General features: G+C 37.7%; 3 protein-coding genes across 3 annotated transcripts; 1 reads left to right on the top strand and 2 right to left on the bottom strand.

Annotated features, from left to right (window-relative positions):
- The first annotated feature begins 6,194 nt into the window (after nucleotides 1–6,194).
- LOC141590544 (putative mitochondrial protein AtMg00310) lies at nucleotides 6,195–6,959 on the top strand. The gene has a single exon (XM_074411125.1). It carries the CDS (start codon nucleotides 6,195–6,197, stop codon nucleotides 6,957–6,959), a length of 765 nt encoding a protein of 254 aa, XP_074267226.1.
- A 1,274-nt stretch (nucleotides 6,960–8,233) lies between these two features.
- On the bottom strand, nucleotides 8,234–14,320 carry LOC141592570 (transmembrane 9 superfamily member 7-like). Its single transcript, XM_074413302.1, has 7 exons — nucleotides 13,990–14,320; nucleotides 12,220–12,384; nucleotides 11,999–12,108; nucleotides 11,773–11,878; nucleotides 11,576–11,688; nucleotides 9,724–9,865; nucleotides 8,234–9,647 (listed from the first exon to the last, which is right to left on the bottom strand). The coding sequence occupies exons 1-7, from the start codon at nucleotides 14,101–14,103 to the stop codon at nucleotides 8,490–8,492; spliced, it is 1,908 nt and encodes a 635-aa protein (XP_074269403.1). The 5' UTR covers nucleotides 14,104–14,320; the 3' UTR covers nucleotides 8,234–8,489.
- Nucleotides 14,321–16,212: 1,892 nt separating this feature from the next.
- LOC141592569 (transmembrane 9 superfamily member 7-like) lies at nucleotides 16,213–21,337 on the bottom strand. Its single transcript, XM_074413301.1, has 7 exons — nucleotides 20,812–21,337; nucleotides 19,307–19,471; nucleotides 19,087–19,196; nucleotides 18,840–18,945; nucleotides 18,644–18,756; nucleotides 17,747–17,888; nucleotides 16,213–17,669 (listed from the first exon to the last, which is right to left on the bottom strand). The coding sequence occupies exons 1-7, from the start codon at nucleotides 20,923–20,925 to the stop codon at nucleotides 16,512–16,514; spliced, it is 1,908 nt and encodes a 635-aa protein (XP_074269402.1). The 5' UTR covers nucleotides 20,926–21,337; the 3' UTR covers nucleotides 16,213–16,511.
- Between the last annotated feature and the right edge of the window lie 2,152 nt (nucleotides 21,338–23,489).

The following is a 23,489-nucleotide window of genomic DNA, read 5'->3' as shown; positions in this document are numbered from 1 at the left end:
CTTGCCACCTAAGCCTTGCTCATCGCAACGAGCGATCCCAGATCATTAATTTGCACATCCCCATTATGGCGGGAACCAGAAGGGGCGAACATGGGGGTGAAGACCATCTCCCGACAATGGCTTCACAATCAAAACCAACAATGTAATAATACCGAATACAATAATCCGCATCAATCATAATCACACATTTCCAATCAAGTTATAATCAATCAATAAATAACTGAGTAGGGAAACCCTACCTTATTCGCAAATTCCAAAAGACAACAATCACGCAAGCTAGAACTGCTCCTCCACGAAATCGTCACCTAACAATCATACCCAACAATTCTAGCATCAAGATAAATCCCTAATTAAACCATTTTCGACCCCTTAATTACTCAGATTAGGGTTTAATTAATTCTAAATAAAAGTGATTAAAAACTGATTAGGGATAACAAGCACTTACTAAAAAGGTAATCACGGAACTATGGACCACAAACGCTAAACAATCCACCCAAAAGATGCTAGTATTTGATTAGGATGATTAGGGAGAAGATTAGTAATGTTTTTAGTTTTAGAAAACTTATTAGTGAAGTGTTCATCAAAATATATAACTCCCTTATCATTCTAATCAAACCGCGGAAAATAACGTCGGACCGGTAGATTACTAAGTGATGCACAGGGTACTCATTTGAGTACGCCCTACTCGGCCGAGTTCCTCACAACTCGGTCGAGTGCACCCAAAACAGTAGCCTGACTAAAAGCACTCGACGACCCACTCGGTAGAGTATGGCCTACTCGACCGAGTAAGTTGTGGCCAAGAAAACCAAGGTATTACAGGATCGGTTTCGAGTTGCGATATTCTTGGGTTTTGTCGGGTCGGGTTTGCTCGAGTTTGGGTCGGGACAGACTTGTCAGCTCTAATCTTGACTATACACAAGCCGAGTCTGGTCACTCTAGCCCAGACAAGCCAATGTGAGGGAGCGAGCCTAGTTAGGTGGGGGTAGTATCTCTAAAGTATGGCCCGAGATCGGCCTATGAAAGGGTGGGATAGACTAGCCTTACAATTATTTTACTTTTTTAGCCAATTGAGCTAAGTTGAAGAGATAAAGAATTAGGATCGGCCTACCACATCTACCGGACTCGCCGACGGGGCCAGCGGACCGGTTCATGACTGGCCCATGAGCCAGGCCAGGCTGTTAGCCGGCACATAACCCACCTTAATCACATGATTGATTACATTTGGTGTTCCATCTCATGTTCCACCTTATGTTTTAAGGAATAGTTATCATATAATCCACCTTAGGAAGACCTGTTAAAACCTGGCCCCGCCCAAAAATCGACCCAAATCCAAGCCGAAAATAACCCACTTTTTCAACCCGAGCACGAAAGATACCTGAACTAATTTTGACTCAGAACAGATTAATCGACCCGTAGCGGATCAAGGCAAAACATATTCCTTTAATGCACAATGTCAAATAGGTATTCAATTTTAAAACTGAAAAAAAAACATGTTTATATGCCACGTCATCGCTACGACGTCATCACCTCGAACTGCATGCCACCTTATCGCGTTGAACTGCATGCCAGTTACGTCAACATTGCCACCTCATGACCTCAAATCACATGCCACCTACTGGCCTCGAGTTGCGTGACACATCATCTCTGCCACCTCGAATTGTGTGCCACCTCATCATCGTAAACTATGTGCCACATCATCACTGTCACCTTATTTGAGCCTCACCTTTAGTTTGTACATTGAGAGTTAGTGGATATAACGATGATGATGGTAATGGTGGTGAGACTAGTGACAATTAAGATGAGTATGCGGAGATAAAACTTATACTTCACGTTTTGGAGGTCAAACTTCAAAACTTTGACCATAAATACCGCTAAAAGTATGGAACTTTGAATAAACTTATATATACAGATTTCTTACGAAAAAATCTTAAATTTTTTTTTCAAAAAAGGTCAGGTAGAATGACGAAAAATACGGTTAAAGTATCGCCTCGAAGACTATCCAAAAGCAAGTATAACCTTTGGTTTAGTTATGAGGGAGTGTATGATACTCCATAGAAATTATATAATAAACAATGTTTTTAAAAATGCAAGAAAAAGTCGTTGATCAACCCGTTTTTTTACCTGAAATCCGTATAGGCTCCACCCGCTATTTACCAGAACCCGAAAGAACCTGACCCATAACCCGCATGTTCGACCCGTATGTTAAAAAAAAATTGGACAGAAATTTCGTCAGAAAAGTCAATATTCGTCAACACTTATGACGGAATTTTCGTCAAAAATCCGCACTTCTATTGCTTTCTGACGGAAAAATCAGTCGGTAAAGTCACCTATTTATTGACTTTTCTGATGAAATTTCCGTCAGAAAGCCTTAGATATCAGTGACATATTTCCCATCACTAGGGTAGACCTATCTGAAAAATATTCCCTCAGTAAAACCTCTTTTATGACTGTGTAAACACCAAAATTTCTTTATTTGGTATCTTTTTTATTTAGCGATAATTATCATTAAATATTGTGATAATATCTTAGGATGCTATAGGATATTTCTACCTTTCCCTCTAAACTACTAGACTATAAATATACACATAGTGTTTAGGGTTATTTGAGAGCAGATGGATTAAGTCTCAAACGAATTCATCGTCCTAGTACCAAATTGTAGGTAAATGGAATAAGTCACATAAAAGATTAAAAGACCCCATCATCTCCGTACGGGATTATGTCGATAACACCCATATAGTAACTGTCAAAACCCTAGCTCCTGGGATGGAATCAAGAGAGTCCTGAAAGGTGTATCCCACAATCTTTCAGCAATAAAAATAATTTTGTTTTTCATATTGTCTTCTTTCCTCTTTAATGTTTATTGTAGGTATGAAATTTTATGGTATGGCACGCCTGGTGGGACAATTTTCGCTCTTCATCTCCATTCTCAATGATCAAATTCAGTAGAAGAGGTTCGGGACCAAGTTGCAACTGACATCAAATCTCTACAACTAGTCTTGAGGGGGTATTTGTAGACACCGGAATTTTATATTTTGGTATGTATTTTATATTTGGTAACTTTTTTATTTAGAGATAACTATCATTAAATATTGTGATAATATCTTAGGGCATTATAGGATATTTCTACTTTGCCCTTCAAGTTACTAGACTATAAATATACACCTTGTGTTTAGGGTTAGGAGAGCATATGGAGTAAGTCTCAAACGACTTCATCATCCTACTACCAAATTGTAGGTAAATGGAATAAGTCACATAAAAGACCTCATCATCTCCCTACGGGTTTAAGTCGATAAGACCCCCGTAGTAGCAGTCAAAACCCTAACTCCTAGAATGGAATCAAGAGAGTCCCGAAGTTGTATCCCACAATCTTTCAGCAATAAAATTATAAATCTTGTGTTCCACATTATCTTCGTTCCTCTTTCTTATTTATTACAGTATGCAATTTTATGGTATACAGACTCATATTCCGTCAGAAATTCGTTACACAAGTTCAACGCACCAATTTTATCTGACGGATAATCCTTTGGAAATTTGTTCCGTCAGAAGTCCGTGAGTTTTTTTTATAATTTGACGGGTTTTTTCCGTCAGGAGTTGTCTGTCACATTACCCATATTTTTTAGCAGTGTTTGATTGTCTTATTGACATAAAACTCCATTAGTATTTTCTTTTTTTGTGCCAAAAGTGGACGTTGTAGTATTATCCCACAAGAATAATCGTGTAACCCAGGGCATGTTAAATCGTATATCAATTGGTTTGTATGTATTATATGTTAGTTTTCTAAAATAATTCATGATATTGTATTGTATGGTTAATAATGTGGTATCTTATGAAATTTGAAATTGCGGTTAACAAGTATAATTTTGAAAAAGGACATATCATCAAATTTTGGACATAGAATTCTAAACGATCTACTTTATAAAGATGGATATGTTGCATTATGACTTTAGCCTGAAATTCAAGTTTTAAAGGTGTATAATAGTATTGTGGTCTCCATTAAGTGGAAAATTATTTCCAACTCATGCTCATTCATAAAACGATAATCAAATCAGGCCACGCTCACCAATAAAGTTTCAAACAGAGAGTAAAAAGCAATGATAATGACTAAGAGAATAAAGTTGATGATATTGATGCCAAAGGAGGCCTTTGGTTTGGTTTTAGGTCTGATGCTCATTTTGAGTGTATTTTTGCCTGTTCAAACTTCATTCTCATCAAAGTCATGCAATGTAAAGGTAGCTTTTGGTACCTCTGTCTTGTCTACGGTGAACCAGTTACTCATCTTCGTAGCAAGGTTTGGGAGAAGTTGGGAGAACATCTTCTTATGCTTGATAAACCATACTTGCTTATCGGTGATTTTAACCAAGTGGAATATTACGAGGACAAATGGGGTGGTAAAAAAGGAAAAATTAGGGGGACTCCTTCTTGTAAATGGAAAAATTCACTTAATCTCATGGATATTCCATATAAGGGACCCAAATTTACGTGGTGTAATAAAAGAGAAGAAGCTGGTAGCTTAGGCTTTGAAAGATTAGATAGAGCTTATGGTTCATGGGATTGGAATACATTGTTTCCGGACGCTGGCGTTCAACACTACCCGATCCAATTTCTAATCACGTCCCTATTATTTTTCTTAGCGACATGACTACGTCTAATCGTAGTAAGCCTTATAAACTGGAGGCTTGGAACCAGTATGAAGATTGTATTACTTTAGTCCAAGGTTGCTGGAAGGAGTCTATTAATGGTTCGTCTTCATATCGGTTAATGCGTAAATTGTCTCGTGCTCATAAAATCATGAAGGACTGGTCTATTCAAAAGAGATGTGAATGGTTGTCTAAATGGTCCGACTTTGATGATGTTCTAAAATAAGATCAGGAGAACGTTATTCAACATGGACATACTAAGGATTTTGCGGCCAACCAATCAAAAATTTTAGAATTCACGAAAAATTCTGCTATTTATTGGAGACAGCGTGCTAAAATAAGATGGGTTATTGATGGGGATACTTGTTCTAAATACTTTTTCAACTGTGTTAAAGGAAGATCGGGAAGAAATTTCATTTATGGTATTAAGAACCTTGAGGATGATTGGACTTTTGAAGCAAGCGAAAATGAAGATCTTTTTATTAATTATTATGAGATTCTATATAAGGTGAATCAAGAGTCTGAAGATTATGATGATTTCTTAACCCGGGAATCAAGCCTATTCGGTATTATGGAATGTCACCTTAATGAGGATGATGTTAATTATTTAGATAAACCTTTCACATCTAAAGAAGTTCGTAAAGCGGTCTTTCAGTTGGGCCCCTTGAAATATTCGGGGCCAGACGGTATTCCTGCTATCTTTTACCAGCGGTGCTGGCATTTTATCAAACATGATGTTATTCCGGCTGCTCTAAGCGTACTTAATAAGGATCACATCCTCCAAGAAATGAATAAAACATTTGTAACCCTTATCCCGAAAGGTAATTGTCCGGAAACTGATGAGAATTTTAGACCTATAAGTTTGTGCAATGTTATGATGAAAATTATTACCAAATGTATTACAAATAGACTTAGTAAGATTATGAACAAACTTGTTGGCGATGTCCAAAATGCCTTCATATCCGGAAGGAGTATTGCTGATAATATCCTTATTGCTAATGAAATCTTCCACAAGTTTAGCTCTTCAAAATTTGGAAAGAAGAATAAAATGACTTTCAAAACCGATATGAGTAAGTCTTATGATCGGTTGAATTGGAATTTCATTAGAGCTACTCTTTCAAAAATGAGGATTCCGGAGCGTCTTATTGATCTTATTTTGAAATGTATTTCTTCTGTTTCTTATGAGTTACTCATTAATGGTGGTCCTACAAAAAAGATTAAGCCACAATGTGGATTACGATAATGAGATCCGTTATCCCCATATATTTTTGTGTTGTGCTCGGAAGTTTTGTCTCAAAACATTATATATGAGACAAAAATTGGTAATATCAATGGTAGTAAAATTAGTCGACGGGCTGAAGCGGTCTCTCATCTCCTATTTGCTGATGACTCTATATTTTTTATGGAAGGTAGCCCGCAGACTTGTTCAAATCTTAAAAGTATTATTAATAGATATTGTAAGGCTTCATACCAGGTAATCAATGACAAAAAAATCGGCTATTATTGTAAGCCTGGGTCCAGTTTGTCTTTTGCCAAAAAAATGTTTCACACTCTTTAATGTGTCCCCAACGGCGACTATGGGTACTTATCTGGGTACTACTACAGAAATTGGTATTCCAGATTGTGGAAAATCAAAAAAAGGATATTTTCAATTGTTTCATCGACAATATTCAAAAGAGAGTCTCTTCTTGGAATGGTATTCTCCTCTCTCCAGCCGGACGTCTCACGCTTATTTCTTCTATACTTTCATCACTTTCAACCTACTTTCTATCGGTTTTTAAAATTCCGGTAAGTGTGACGAGGAAGATTGATTCCTTATTGTCACAATTTTGGTGGAAGGGTAATAGGAAATCTGGAGGCATCCACTGGTGTAGCAAACTTTTCTTGAGTCAACCCAAAGGACTTGGTATTGGTGTTCGTAATGTCTCGTGCTTTAATCAAGCCCTCCTCGCGAAAGTTGGGTGGAATATCCTTCGAAAGGAAAATTCTCTTTTAACACGTACTATTGGTTCAAAATATAAACTCATCTCGGAAAATTGTGGGGCTACATTTTCCCACAAAAGAGCGAACTCAACGTGGATCGGAAAGGGTGTTCTTTGGGGCATCTCACTTTTTGCAAGAGACTTGGCTTGGCAGGCTGGGAGCTCTTCTGAGTATTCAGTTTGGAACTTCAATTGGATGAATGGAGTGAAATCTTTTCCTAGGAGCGATAATCTATTAGATACTAATCCTTCTCTACTGAATCTTAAAGTTAAAAATCTGATCAATGGTGATGGATCTTGGAATATTGACGTGATTTATAATTTTTTTTGTGGAGAATGATATTCCAACTATTTTAGCCATTCCAATTAGCTGCAATTCTAATACTGATTGGGTTTACTGGAATAAAGATCGTAAGGGAGAATATTCGGTGAAAAAAGGTTACTATGAAGCTTGGTTGCCGTACTGGAATCGTATGGCTTCCGCTAAAAATCTCTCTAGGATCTCTCCCTCGTGCAAAAGCTTCATGAAAAAAACATCTGTGGCATTTGCCTAGTCCGAAGGTTTGGATTACCCTTCTTTGGAAAAATTTTACCAATTCCTTAGCTAGTAAAGAATTTCAAAAAAGGAGCTTGGACAGTGTCGATGTATCTTTTCTTTGTGATTGTATGGAGGTAGAATCGTTGGAGCATTTATTCAGGGATTGTACTTTTGCTTCAAGATTATGGAGGGGTAGTCATTTGGGTATTTACTCTAGACAAAGCCACGATCTAAGTCTTCAAGACTGGATTATCAATTTGCTTTCTCTCTTGCTGAAAATGAGTGATCCTCATGACGTTATCACTTCTTTCCTTTGTACGATCTGGTCTACTTGGCGTGCTAGGAATATAGTGGCATTGGGGGAGCGTTCTTTTTCGTTGAAAGGTGTCATTGGCATTTATGAAGACTTTTTCTCTAAAGTCGTGACGGCCAACAACCACCTACCAAAGTCTTTGCCCAGCATAGTCTAGGATGATGATCTCGATTGTGATCTTTTAAATCTTAGACAAGGATACAAGTGTAAGCTTATTGGTATTAACTATAATTGTATCCAAACTATCATTCATGTGGATGCTGCTTGGAGGGATGATAAAAGTGCAGGACTTGGGTGGTACGAACAATTTGGGAACAAGGGTGGACTCTTCTCTTTGTCAGCGGATCAAACGGAAGCTGCAGCTATCCTGGAAGCTCTTAAATGGGCACTAAAAGAAAATATCTACCATGTTACTATTTTCTCTGACCGTCTACAAATGCTCGTTCAAATCCTGGACAACTCGAAGATTGGCCTGAATACGCGAGTTCTGCTGAGAGAGATCCTTAATTTATGTTGTATGTTTCATTGTATTTTATTTTGTTTTATTCCTAGGAAATTTAATAAAATGGCTCATAAGTTAGCACAAAGAGCCATTAACATGTAAACTTACTCTTACCAATTGTCAAAAAAAAGGAAAAAAATAAAAAAAAAATTAAACATCACAAACATAGCCAGATAACCAATCTACAAGCCAAGCAATCAATCAGAAGTCAGAAAAATGGTAGCAAAAGATGAAAAACTGTTCTAACTGATCTAAAGAAGATGTCGTTGAAGAGATATATTAAACTGTAATCAAATCACAATGCCCAAGTAGTCGAAATTAAGAAAACGTATTAGTACAAACCATAACCTACATTTACCAAAATGATGTCTTCAGCACGGACCGAACAATTTCATACTTACGCTTGAGTTGAAGAACAGACAGCTACAAGTCGAGCATCTTTTCAAGATTCTTCTGCAAATTTGAGCTTGCCAAATTTATCTGTAGATTTCAAATACTAGCAATCGCAGCTACAAGTTTAGTCAATCTTGACAGAAGAGTAGATCTTTCTCACAAACCACAAGCAAGCATAGAAGCCAATTGTACCAGTGAGCACAAAGAAGGCATATGACCCGATTAACATATACCCAAAGTAGAGGATGCCTGAAACCAGCTTTGTAATTTCCAGCTTCGTGAAGAAATAGAAAATGGAGTACAAAAAGAGGTAGAGGGCTGAGGAGCCCGCTGTCAAATACGACCTCCACCACCAATAGTAATCTTCACTGCACAACTGGAAGTAGCAAAGCACTATGGTTATCTCAGCACACGTGATGATCAGGATTACAAAGACTATAAACAGGAATCCAAAGATGTAGTAGAACTGATTTAGCCAAATGGATGTCAGGATGAAGAAAAGCTCAATAAAGACGGCCCCAAATGGAAGAATGCCTCCAATAAGAATCGAGAATATGGGCGTCATGTACCAAGCTTGCTCCGGGATTTGCCTCGGGATTTTGTTTGTTTTAACCGGGTCTTCAATGGGAGGCTTCTTATATCCCAAGTAACTGCCTACGAAAACCAATGGCACTGATATGCCAAACCATAGTAGCATTAGAGCCAACATAGTCCCAAACGGCACGGCACCCGAAGATTTTTCTCCCCAGATTAGGGCATTCAACACAAAGAAAAGGGTGAAAAGTATTCCTGGGAACATGAATGCTGTTTTCAATGTGTTCTTCTTCCACTCGGTGCCCTTGAACATTTTGTACAAACGAGCTGAGGAATAACCGGCAAACAAACCCATAAAGACCCACAAGAGAACCATAGCAGTCATTAGCCCGCCACGGTTAGACGGGGATAGGAAACCAAGCAGCGCAAATATCATAGTAACCAGAGTCATCGCGAGTATTTGAACACCGGTTCCAACATAGACACACAACAAGCTGGAGTTAAGAGGTGGCCTAAAGACATCCCCGTGAACTAATTTCCAGCCTGTCTCTTCCTGAGCCTCATCTTGAGTGTCTAGCTGGTTGTAGTTGGATATATCCCGGTATAGTGTTCGCATCATGATCATGGCAACCATTCCAGAGAGGAAGAGAACGATCATCAAAGAGTTAATAATGGAAAACCAATGGATTTGATCATCATTCATTAGAAGGTATGTATCCCATCTAGATGCCCATTTGATGTCACTTTCCTACAAATACAAAATTAAGTTTAAAAAAAAACACTCCGTAGAAGACATAGAGAGATACTCTGTGCTTAGAATGTACCTCAAATTTCACATCATATGTGAAAACAATCTCTTTATCAGCGTTGACCTCTTGAGGTGGAGTTCCACTTTGAATAATGTTCTTGGAGCATGTTATCAATTGAGTGTCTTGGTCCTTCCAATCCTTGTACTCATGAGCAATGCTGTAGCAGGAACCAGTTAGACATATAACGTCATTTAAAGGGACAAGTTTACATATCCAGTACCAGACGCATTGTCTCGGTAAAGTACGCAGAAAATATAAGAGACAAAAACCCAAGAGCCATTTTGACATCTCACTTTATGTAGGGTCAAGGAAAAATTTCGAGCTTAAGGGACAAGATATTCTGATTAAATGCCCACTGAGTATATTATATAGCAAGAACTTGGTATGACAGCATACTGCGTTTAGGTTAGTAATGCAGTTCCTCAGTCTCCAATCAAATACTCCGTAGTCCGTACTATGTAGGGCCAATAAAGGCAGGCTTAGCAGAATTGGTGAGTCTAAGGAACACATACTCAGATAATAATTAATTATCCACATCATCTGTGAAACAATAATTGCACCCAAAATTCCACCTGAAGGACAGAAATAAAGTTCGAGCAAACGGGATTGCATACTTGTTACAGATTTCTTAAGCAGAAATTCCTTTACCAAATACCTTCCTTTTAGTTTTAAGACAAATAAAACCACAAGTTACTCATAAAGTGTCAGTCGCTTGTTGGTCAGAAAGCATCCACAGAGAGTAAATCACAGATGGAGACAGTACTACTTGTTAGCACTTAGCACAGCAATAACAAGAGAACCCTAAAATTCTGAAATTTCAAGTCCATTACGAAAAAATTGCTTCTACTGCATTATTTCAAAGCTTGGAAAGATGCGCAGAAGTTCAGCCACATGCTAAAAAGTTCAATCAGCCAAAAAATAAAATTGAACAAATTTCATCGAGTACGGATAAGTAAAAAATAATTCAAATGACTACGCTATTAGAGATATCACATAAGCGTTTGAGTGTTACGCTATTACTCTTGCCCTCCATTTGTTTATCTCCCTTTCCTATCCAGCAAAAGACTGGGAGGCTTGTCTATCCACAGAGATATTCACACGTCATTCAGCAACAATGTGACGGACAGTGATACGTATATCACATTCTCACCTACTAATTCATGTGACTAATCAAATAAGATATAGGTGCTGCTTGGCCTTGCTTGGGTAAAATAGTTTTTCCTTTTTCGAAGGAGTTTATTTACAATCTACTTTTTGGAAAAGTTTTGGTTGTTTGGCCATACTTTTGTAAAAGCGGTTTATATAAAATGTATATGTTTGACCTAACTACTTTCATACAACTTTTGTTTTGCTTTTTTGGCTGTTTATGTGAAAAGTAGAAGTAGAAGTAGAAAATATCTACTTCTACTTTTGGGGGTCATTAACCAGTTTTTAACTTTTTAAAAGTAGTTTTAAAACTCCTAATTTAGGGTGTTTGGCCAAGCTACTACTTTTTCAGTTACAAAAACACTTTTAAAGCTTGGCCAAACAGCACCATAATCATCTGCTCCCTTAAAAAATGCAAGAAAGACGGTGCCATGTCCTCAAGAGACAATCTGGAGATGATCCGGCAACAATAACTCCTATGTAACACTCAAAATCATATGAAAATGTTGACTCAAAAGCTAACCACACTAGTTCCTTCCTCATCAGTCAAACAAAAAAAAAATATCACATTGTTATGTTAAACAAAAAAACAACTAAACTAATTACGCTCAAGAAAGAAAATAAAATAAAATATCACATCCGATACAACGTATAGATGCCTTAAGAGAAAGGACAAACCAAAAGCAATACGAGGTACCCAAAAAAAAGAGAGGAAGCAAACCTGTGAGGTGTAACCTCGAAGCCAACAATACGGGCAAAGTCGGTCTCTGGGTCTTTGTGGTACATGACTTTGAAGATTAAATGATTATGAATAAAGTACTTCTCATCATTAGTCTGCAGTATCAAGTTTGGTAATATGAATCAGTCGATATAGATTTGTGTGCTATATGCAGAGAAATGAACTGTCACGCAGCTCACCCCAGAGTACTTTCCCTTGAATCCTACACGGAAGCCATGCTCATAGACCTTTGTTTGACCATCCCTCCTTTGTCTTATGACTGCAACAGGAAGGTTGTCCAGAATCCTGTTACACCATCATAAAAATGTTGTCCAGAGAAATGGCAGAAGTCCAAATGAGTTCAATCGTAGCAGAAAATCAGTTGCTGAAAACAAAAAAAAAATACCAATTAACCACCATACTTACATGTTAACTCTATACTCATCATCGATCTTTTCCTTAAAATTCTTGGCAGCCTCAGCATCAAGTTTGTGTTTGCATCCAATCTGGCAACTCGCTTCTTCCCTCATTTTGAACTGTTACACAAAAGAGCACACACTATTAACACGAAAGGGAGAAAAACGGTCTCCAAGACAGAACGGAAACCCAAAGCATACAAAAAGATGAGATTAGAAATTTAATCTCACAGTGTACACAGAATTCTCAATACGATCGCCACGAAGAACTTCTCCCAAGTTCTCTGCGCTGTTGAGGATTTTCTGAGGCTTGCAGTAACTCAAAAAGTAGTAGTCATAAGGAAGCTGGGTCTTTGTAGAAGACAACTTGTTGACCTTCACTTGGAGAGGATCTCCCTACATGAATTACGTTCAGCTTGCATGTTAGTATATCAAACTTTCAGACTATTTGGGAAAACGATGTTTCACACAATGTAATTTGCACGGGGTTGATGATTCAATAGTAACATGTCAAAAAATCAAAATCTACACGTCCAACAACAGAACTTTATCTGACTGATCCTGAACAAGGCGCCAGCGAAGTCAATACAAGTTTATTATCTAATAGGAAGCTAGATTTATCATAACGCAAGATAATATTAATGCAACTCAACAATCTTCACAAACTAATTCAGTGACATCCCTCTGAGTCTCTGAAAGCTTCCACTTTCGAGGACGAAGATTTAAAAAAGCTACATGACTCAAGTATAACCCTTTCCCCACAACCTTCATTCATCTACTCTCACAGCCTTGCATCCAACATCACTCACCCGCCCACCCACCCACCCATCATCAAATCCCAAAGTTCCAACACACCAGACACTACACTTCCACCATCTGATCCACCATCTGTCTCCACCACTTACCCAGTTGGCAACAACCAGCTCACAAACTACACCAGCCCACCACAGGTGGCATGCACCACATATGAGACACCCATCCACCACCTCGACATGCATGACACCCATCCACCACCAGCAACTGAAGTAGTTACTGAACGCTACATGAGACAGCTGACAGCTGACAGCCACTACCGCGACAGGTACGACTCCCACCCACCACCAGCAACATGACTTCACATGAGACACCCTTCACACCCCATCCTCCACCGGCCCTCTGTCGCGTAGATCCAACACTAGTGTTGATGTATGCAGATCTGTAATTTTGGTGGGGGGTGGGTCTAGTTACGGCCTACGGGTGTTGACTTCTGGGGTTTGTTGGGTGAGGTGGGTCGGGTGGGTAGCACAAGCCTAAAATAGAAATTGGAAGCTATCTTGGCTAAAATAAGTTTCCTAAAATAGAAATTGGAAGCTTTCCGTGAATCTCCCAAAACGCGTTTGTGTAAGCTTTCAGAGTTTCAGAGGGAGTACTTTACAAAGTCAAATGAGACTAACTTTTGATATTTTGAGCCTGAATGTACATCAATAAAATATATCACTCTCTTCATCTCCAGTAATCAAAAAAGGATTTAACATGCGAAACCACAATTGCAAAATCTTCTCACATTAACAGGCGAAAAAGCGGTTATTGCTATTTCAATCAAACGTAAATAATCAAATGAATCGGAGGGAGTACGATTTTTGGATACAAATCCAGTCACAAACCACACAATTGCATAGCTAACACACGAAAGACAAAGCGATTAACACCCAAAAAATAACACAAATTCAGATTAGAATCAGTATATAAGTAAAAACCAGTAAATCTACAGTAGAATTATCCAGAACAAATTAATCGAATCCCTACAATATCACACCAAATTGAAGATGACAAAAAGACGAAATACAATAGATTGAAACATAAACACACAAATTGAAATGATGAACAACCAGATCGAAACAAAAGGGGGTAAAACAAGTAATTAGTGAGGTCAGATCATAAAACCCTAAGAACAATCAATCAATCAAGAACAAAGATTAATCAAGTAATTAAAAGTAATCAAGATAAAGGGAGAAAAGTAACCCGTTGAAAATCGCGAGGAGCAACGCCGGGAAGGTAGAAGGAATGAACATGAGAGATGAAGAAGACGAAGAAAGTGAAGAGAAGATATATGATCGAAGGGGTTTTGGAACCCATCTTCGATCTGTTGTTGTTGCTCAGGAAAGAGATAAAATGGAGAAGATGAAGAAAGTAGTTAAAGGATGAAAATGGTGGGATTTTGATGATGCTTTAATGGCGGATTTTGGAGGGTAAATGGAATGGAAGAGTAACTAATACTCCACTACTCGTCTTTAACTCTTTACCAAAGTTTTACGACTTTTCCCCTAAATTTTGTTTAATCATTTTACACTAAATCACTAATGACTTATGAGTCGTTTGGTTGATCAACAGATTTTAATTTAAATACGATCCCAATTCCCAAGTGAATTTGGCATAAGTGTTTGATTTGAGTCTAGAGGTAAAAATTTAGTATCACCGAAATTGCAATGGAAGTTCTTCAAAAGTTGCATTTCTTCTATTTTCCATTTTTTTTGATTTTATAGCATTTTCATTCCTGAATTTTCAGCACTCTAAATTGAAACTTCCAACATGGATGACCTAACAATTTATCCCTTATTTTCTTAAGGGTGAGAACCGTATTGGTTTGGACGTTAACTTCGTAAGTATATGGCGCTACTGACTGCCTATGGCATAGGCGGAACATGAAGAGTACCTTGAGGCAGGTAAATTTAGTGCTAGATCGAGTAGAAATTAGATAAATGTGGAGTGTCTCAAAACCATTTAGCCGGGCCTCAGTTAATCATTTACCAAAGTTTAGAAGATTACGGAGTATTAGACAACTTTGTAGCAACGTCAACCGAATTCCTAGTAGGATAATCAAAATCAGGTCGTGAGAACCAACACGGGATTGAGTTTCAAAAGGAGGTATGATGCGATCATGATAATGAAACGAAGATGACAATATTAAACATCACCAGCATCCCCTATATACTAAGGGGGCGTTTGGTTAGAGGTATTCAAGAAAGAAAAGGGAATTAAAGTAAATGATTCCCTTTATTGATGTTTGTTTGCCTTTTTCAATCATTCCGTTTACCCCTCTCTTACCCCATATAACTCCACCTCCTTACCCCTCACCCCCCTAATGAATGAGATTTCATTACCCCTTGTTCCCTCAACCACCTCACTTATCATCACCACCACTGCCACCATCACTTACAACCACCACCACACTTGTCGCCACCACCACCAGCACAACCACCATGTCGCCACTGTCTCTAAATCCAACACCACCACCACCGCAAGCCCTACAACCACCAGCACCCCCCCCCCCCCTTACCACCTTTTAACTATCGTTACCACCACCGTGCGAAAGGTGACACACCGGAGACATTTTCAGCCCACCTACATCGACGCCACTCATGCCCCCACAACCCCTCACTATCAGTCAAAACCTCTGTCATAGACTCCGCCCAAAACCTCGAAAACCGCTCCCCTACAACCGTAGTATACTCCCCCACCCCTAAAAACACCATATCGGTGGTGAGGGAGTGAACGTCGGTGATGGGAGAGAGTTTTTCGAGGCTTTTGGTGGTGTTTATGGTAAGGGTTTGAAATGCGGGGCGGGTTGAGTATTTTGATGAGGCAGGGGAATTTCCGGCAAGAATAACAATGCGCTGGCGCCCGACGGTTGTTGAAGGTGATAGGCGAGGCGGTCCTAGACCCTAGTCATTGGTGGTGGTGGTTAAGTTTAATAAGGGGGTGGTTGGTGTTTATTCATTCTCTTTCCTTTTCCCGAACCAAACGCCTCCTAAATGAATAAGAAAAACTCAAAGTTTTCCCGCCAAAATATTTCCCCCCGTTAATATAATCTCTTATTTTCTTTCCTATTTCATATAGTTCCCTATTTAATTTAAGATTTGCTTCTAGGTTTTTTGATGATAAAAATTTCGTTTTCGATAAGATAAGTTGTAGCTAAAAATATATTATTAAAAAAGTTATAAAACAATATTATTAAATTTATAAAAACTTTTTTTCATTAAAATACACATTTCATGTTATGAGTATTACTTAAATTGTTTTTTTTTTCTCTCAAATAAAAATACACTGATGAAAAACATTAAAAAATAATGAATTGTCAATTTACCCTCTATAAATATAGTACTGTATATAAAAAGGTAAGATTCTATAAACACCATGTAATGTTGCACGGAGCCTATACTAGTAACACATTAACCACGAGAGCAATTCACAAGAAAAGTTAAGAACTCATAAAATTGTTAGCAAAGATGGGAAACTGTTTTAGCTGATCCAAAGAAGATATTGCAGCAGGGGTATACTAAAATTGTAATCAAATCACAATGCCGAAGTTGTCGAAATTCTGAAAACGACTTGGTACAAACCATAACCTACACTACCAAAATGATATCCTTTCTGCACGGGCCGAACAAGCTTCCAATACGTATGCTTAAGCTGAAGAGCACACAAGTCCAGCATCTTTCCGAGTTTCTGCCAATTTATCTGTAAAACCTAAAACACTGACAACTCTAGTCAATCTTGACAGAAGAGTAGATCTTTCTCACAAACCACAAACAGGCATAGAACCCAATTGTGCCCGTAAGCACAAAGAAGGCATATGACCCGATTAGCATATACCCGAAGTAAAGGATGCCTGAGACCAACTTTGTAATTTCCAGCTTTGTGAAGAAATAAAATATGGAGTACAGGAAGAGGTAAAGGGCCGAGGAGCCTGCTGTCAAATAGGACCTCCACCACCAATAATAATCTTCACTGCACAACTGGAAGTAGCAAAGCACTATGGTTATCTCAGCGCACGTGATAATCAGGATTACAAAGACTATGAAAAGGAAACCAAAGATGTAGTAGAACTGATTTAGCCAAATGGATGTCAAGATGAAGAAAAGCTCAATAAAGACGGCCCCAAATGGAAGAATGCCTCCAATAAGAATCGAGAATATGGGCGTCATATACCAAGCTTGCTCCGGGATTTGCCTCGGGATTTTGTTTGTTTTAACCGGGTCTTCAATGGGTGCCTTTTTGAATCCCAAGTAACTGCCAACGAAAACCAAAGGGACGGATATGCCAAACCATAGAAGCATTAGAGCCAACATAGTCCCAAAAGGCACGGCACCCGAAGATTTCTCTCCCCAGATTAGGGCGTTCAACACAAAGAAAAGGCTGAAAAGAATTCCTGGGAACATGAAGGCTGTTTTCAATGTGTTCTTCTTCCACTCTGTGCCCTTGAACATTTTGTACAAACGAGCTGAGGAATAACCGGCAAACAAACCCATAAAGACCCACAAGAGAACCATAGCAGTCATAAGCCCCCCACGGTTAGATGGGGATAGGAAACCAAGCAGGGCAAATATCATAGTAACCAGAGTCATTGCGAGTATTTGAACGCCGGTTCCAACATAAACACACAACAAGCTGGAGTTTAGAGGTGGCCTAAAAACATCCCCATGAACCAATTTCCAGCCTGTCTCCTCTTGAGCCTCATCTTGAGTGTCTAACTGGTTGTAGTTGGATATATCCCGATAAAGTGTTCGCATCATGATCATGGCAACCATTCCAGAGAGGAAGAGCACGATCATCAAAGAGTTAATAATGGAGAACCAGTGGATTTGATCATCATTCATCAGAAGGTATGTATCCCATCTAGATGCCCATTTGATGTCACTTTCCTACAAAGACAACAGTTTTTTTAGAGAAATAAATACTCCTTAGAAGACAGAGAGAGATACATTGAGCTAAAATGTACCTCAAATTTCACATCATATGTGAAAACAATCTCTTTATCAGCGTCGACCTCTTGCGGTGGAGTTCCACTCTGAATAATGTTCTTGGAGCATGTTAATAATTGAGTGTCTTCGTCCTTCCAATCCTTGTATTCATGAGCAATGCTGTAGCAGGAACAAGTGAAACATTTAACATCTTTTAAAGGGACAAGTTTACATATCCAATACTAGATGCATTGGCACTGTAAGGTATACAAAAAGTATAGACAATTATAAAAGACATAAATTCCCAGTAAGATATACAACAAGAAGTTGTGCTACCAGTAAAGCTGAGCTGAACCAAAGTCTTCACAAAATCATACTGCATTTAGAAATCTAGCATGGGAGTTCCTCAATATCTAATCATGTACTCTGTAGGCCAATTTATAACTAAGCTATATTTTGTCCTAGTGGAATCAATTATCAAAGCACATAAGTTGATTGTACTCATAAGGTGTAAGTCTATTGTTGGTCAGAAAGCATTTGCAGTTCTGTAGACGTAAATCGCCAAATGGGGACAGTAGCACAGTACTAATTCTTTTTTTTTTTGAGGGACAGTACTAATCCTTAGCATAACATTAACGAGAGAACCATATTTCTGAAATTTCAATACAAATATGAACTGTGTGATATAAATTGCTTCTAATACATAATTCAAACCTCGTAATATGCATAGAACTTCAGCCAAATGCTGAAAACTTCATTCAGCAGAATAACTAATGAACAAATTCGTTATTGTATAAATAAGTTAAACAAAAATGAATTCAAATTCTACTGTTAAAACAGAAATGATCTCATATCATGAAAGTGTAATGCATGGAAAAGAGAAAAAACAAACCAAAAGCAATATATGATGTTTCAAAAAAACAGAGAAAGCAGACCTGTTAGGTGTAACCTCGAAGCCAACAATACGTGCAAAGTCGGTCTCTGGGTCTTTGTGGTACATGACTTTGAAAACTAGATGATTATGAATAAAGTACTTCTCCTCTTGAGTCTGTAACATGAAGTGCAAGTAATAATCAGACCAGTAAAAAGATGCATGCTATAAGTAAATAAATAAACTGACACGCTACTCACTCCAGAGTACTTTCCCTTGAACCCTACACGGAAGCCGTGCTCATAGACCTTCGTTTGACCATCCCTCCTTTGTCTTAAGACTGCAACAGGAAGGTTGTCCAGAATCCTGTTACAGCATCATCGGATATTATGGAACAGTGAAAAATCATGACATGTTCTCCAGACGAAGTCGGTCCTGGCAGAAAATCACTTTTGGAAAAGTAAACACACACACACGCAAAAAAAGCACCCAGATCACCATACTTACATGTTAACTCTATACTCATCATCAATCTTCTCCTTAAAATTCTTGGCAGACTCAGCATCAAGTTTTTGTCTGCATCCCACCTGGCAACTTACTTCCTCCCTCATCTTGAACTGTTGCACAAAAAGAGACACGTGACTAAAGTGAAAGGGAACAAAAAGGTCTCCGAAATAGAACGTATATCCAAAGTAAAACAAAAGATGAGATTAGAATTTAATCTCACAGTGTACACAGAATTCTCAATACGGTCACCACGAAGAACTTCTCCCAGATTCTCAGCGCTATTGAGGATTTTCTGAGGCTTGCAGTACTTCAAAAAATAGTAGTCATAAGGAAGCTGGGTCTTTGTAGAAGACAACTTGTTGACCTTCACTTGAAGAGAATCTCCCTACACGAATTTCGGACAACTTACATATCAGTATATTACATTTTCACACCAATTGGGGAAAAACATGAGTGTCGTAACAATGTAATTTGCATGAATTGATAATGAATTAGCTAAAGGCCTATTAATGATCTAATATGCCAAATCACAATTGCAAAATCTACTCACATAATCAGGCGAAAATGTACTGATCTGCCAATCGCAACCTAATGACACTAAATGACTAAATGTGACCTATCATTACATGCAAAAGCGAAATGCCGCCAACTACTATTTTTATACAGTTCCAGTCATATGGCCACAGACCGACCAAACAACTAGATTTGTGCATAGGAGGAGGGTGTTTGCCAAGTTGGTAAAAGAAAGTCACTTGTGACAAATTGGTAAAAAAAATACAAAAACAAAGGGTATTGACAAATTGGTCAAAAGCATTTTACTTTATTTACCTTTCTATAATTCGAACTTGATTTGACAAAACTACCCTTGAAATCAAATAGTTCAGTTCGAAAAATCTGACTTGAGATTCGAACTAGACAACTCAACTTTCACCCAAAACTTGAAGTAATTAAGTAAACAATCAACGAATTCTAGAGACTCAGATCGTAATAATTCGACCCAAAACTTCAAGAGATTAAAGGGACTTTCCTGGACTTGATATACATATACCCGTTCCTAATTATTCGACCCAAAATGAAGAGATAAATGACACATAGTGAATCTGATTTGAACCAAAATAACTCATACCTACTGACCCATATTAATTCACCCAAAACAGATATGAACCCAAATTGACTCGACCCATCCTAAAGCGCATATTGTACCTATAATGTGGTTACATTATTCATTTGGTTCACTTGGGCAGAAGTAGTTTCATCAAATCTAGTTCAAGCAATGGTAAATTAGATAAGATGGGCATATTTTTGTTCACAATCTTTAACCAATTTGGCAAAGACCACTCGCCTTTTTTTTTCCCAATTTGGTTGTTTGGCCGTCATAGATCCCACATTCGCAAACTTGCTAATCTAAAGACAAGAATGACGATACGCTTCACTCCCACAAGACCAGTAATCACAAGAGTGACAAGAATGGCGATATGATACAATAAGCAGTAAATCTACATTAGAAGCATCCTAAACAAATTAACCAACCAAATCCCTAGAAAATCACACCGCATAGCTGACAGATTGAAACATAAACACACGCATCAATCCAGATCGAAACAAAAAGAGGGGAAACAAGTAACCAGTGAACTCAGATCGTAAAACCCTAACATCAATCAATCAAAGATAAATAAGAAACAAGATTAATAAAGTAATTAATAGATAGAAAGAGAGAGAGATAACCCGTTGAAAATCGCGAGGAGCAACGCCAGGGAGGTAGAAGGAATGAACATGGGAGACGAAGAAGATGAAGAAAGTGAAGAGAAGAGAGCTGATCGAAGGGGTTTTCGAACCCATCTTCGATCTGGTGGTGTTGTTCAAGAAAGAGAAAATTTGGAGAAAATGAAGAAGGTAGGGATTAAAATGGTGGATTCTTTTTTTTGAAGGTATAAAATGGTGGATTCTTAATGCTCTTTAATGGCGATTTTGAGGATTGTGTCTGGGTAAATTACTACAGGAGAACTCCTTTTACCGAAGTTCGAGGCCCTCTTGCTCAAAATTATTCACAAATAATTGCCTGATGCGGTTTTACGTAGTTCCACACTTCCACTACTCCGTTTTATTTTCACCGTAGTTGCTCATTTATCCGCGGTTTTATTTTTTTTTATGGATTTTTTTTCATTATTTTTTCATGGTATACTATTTGCTTAATTCTCTCCCTCGCAAAAATAATGAATGCTAATTCTCGTATCGATCAGGTAATAATTCTATTTCTTAATTTTGTTAATTATATTAGGGTTTGTTTACACTAACTAAATTAGGGAGAGATTAAATTAGGGCTTGTATCGATCAAGTAATTAAACTCGCAGTACAACCGCGAAACCAACTCAGTCCACAATAGTTCTACATGAACATAACACAACCAAATCGCAATAAGCCACAACGAATAGTACAGAATTACGTTACTCTACATGTTTAAGAATTTTTAATTTTCTTTTTCTTTTTTTTTTTTTAAATATTTTGTATTTATTTTAGTAATTTTACTATTTTCAGGCATTAATGTGGTGGGCATCGTCGGTCAAGGGAAGCGAAGGAAGGAGGCGGTGGTTGGCGGCTAGCTGAGGCCGGAAGGGCTGTGGCAAGGTTGTGGAAGAAGTAGGAGAGGGAGGCGGTGGAATTGAACATGAAAATGGAAAATTGGGGAGCTGAAATAAGAGGAGTAAAATGGTCATTTTCGTCCACGAATGAGCAACACCAAAAAAAAACTGCTCCGTTTTATTCATTTGTTTGTTTACGTTTTTTTTCCATTTGTAAACTTGTTTTAATTAATGGTAAATAATTGATTGGGGGGAGGGGGGTATATCGCAAACAAATTCTTTTAGTTTAAGTACAGTTATCATTTAACAATTTGTAAGTTATGATTTATGTTGGTGGAATCTGTTTTACATAAGCTTTGTTTAAGGCTAATTAGAAATTATTAATACGAATTTGCGTTCTTAAAAAAAGCCAAAAGTTGATAACTAACCTTTCCCTCTTCCTCTCTTCTCTCTAAAAAAAACTCTAGCCTCCATCAATTAAATTTGGGGCTTCCATCGACTACTGACCGATGGTAAACCCCCTAAATAACTTTATTTATCAATTATTAGTATGAAACTTTATGAATTAATCAATAAACTTATAAAAGTCTCCCTTTTGGTGAGATCTGTTTGCCCATTTCTATTTTCGGAGTTTTTTCAGTCCTTATCTTTCTAGGTTTTAGTTCTATTGGAAATATAGATAAGACCGCCTTGGTCGTTCCTCATATGCTGAAGATGCAGAAGATCAGTTTCGTAATGGATCGTTATATGGTATTACATATGTTGTCGATTTGTTTGTTGCACTCAATTTGGTCGGATGAAATCGTCTCTCGTCAAGGCTCAAGATTCTATGATCCTCTTGTCAAAAGTTGTTTGCGGCGATATGATCGATATGCTTTGGAGCAATTCAAGTTTACAGATCTTCCTTTGAACGAGATTTTATTTTGTTTGATTCTAGTCGAGTTGTATCCAATCAAATTTGACACATGTTATAGATGTCGTATGACTATTTATTAATGAATTGATCTTTTCTTTCAAAAAAGAAATTATTAATACGTCTAAGGCTAAGTCATTGTAAAATTAGTTTATGTTATACGAAAATTTGTCAATTTTTAGTGGCCAAATAACCATATTATAGTTATTGGTAAAAGGCCAAATTTATTTTTCGTGTCGACTTGGTAAATAAACAGTGCTTACGACAAATTGATAAAAAGAAGTTTTGGTTCGTGCCAAATTGGTAAAAAAAAAAGATTGTTTTAGGTGATATTTGAGGACAATCTTCCTTGATTTTAATTTGTTTTACAAAATTTTAGTTGTAACTCGGTCACAGATTTAAGGGAGAAACTTGCGCCAACTTAAAAAATGGTATAGTCTTTATGACAAGGACAACCAATTAGGAGTGCAAATGAATGGTTTGGTTGATCTGAGAGGCATAGAGCACGGCTTGAGGGGTCATTGTTAAGGTGGGTGGTGACTTTTGTGTCAAATTGGTAGAAATTAATTTTCAACAACTCAAATGACTTGAGAAACCAATTAGCTTGATTATGTATTAGAAATTGAGGGGGAGAATTGCATATAAGTAATTGTCGTATTATTGATATTGTTCGTTCGTATCTCGAATGATTACATTGGCTCGATATTTATAGTAATATTCCCCTAACATTATGCTAATTGGTTGAATCTAGCAACAAGCAATAAATGCATATATTAAGTATTTATTTCCTTTTATAGTTTCTTAACTACAATTCATTGCGTTGTATTTATTATTTCCCTTATATTAATAACGAATTATCAAACAATCGGTGGTAAAACATCTAACCACACCGCTCTACCAACAACTCTAGG

Source organism: Silene latifolia, chromosome 7 (assembly GCF_048544455.1).
Source record: "Silene latifolia isolate original U9 population chromosome 7, ASM4854445v1, whole genome shotgun sequence".
Lineage (NCBI taxonomy): Eukaryota > Viridiplantae > Streptophyta > Magnoliopsida > Caryophyllales > Caryophyllaceae > Silene > Silene latifolia.
This window is presented reverse-complemented; position numbering and strand designations above follow the sequence as displayed.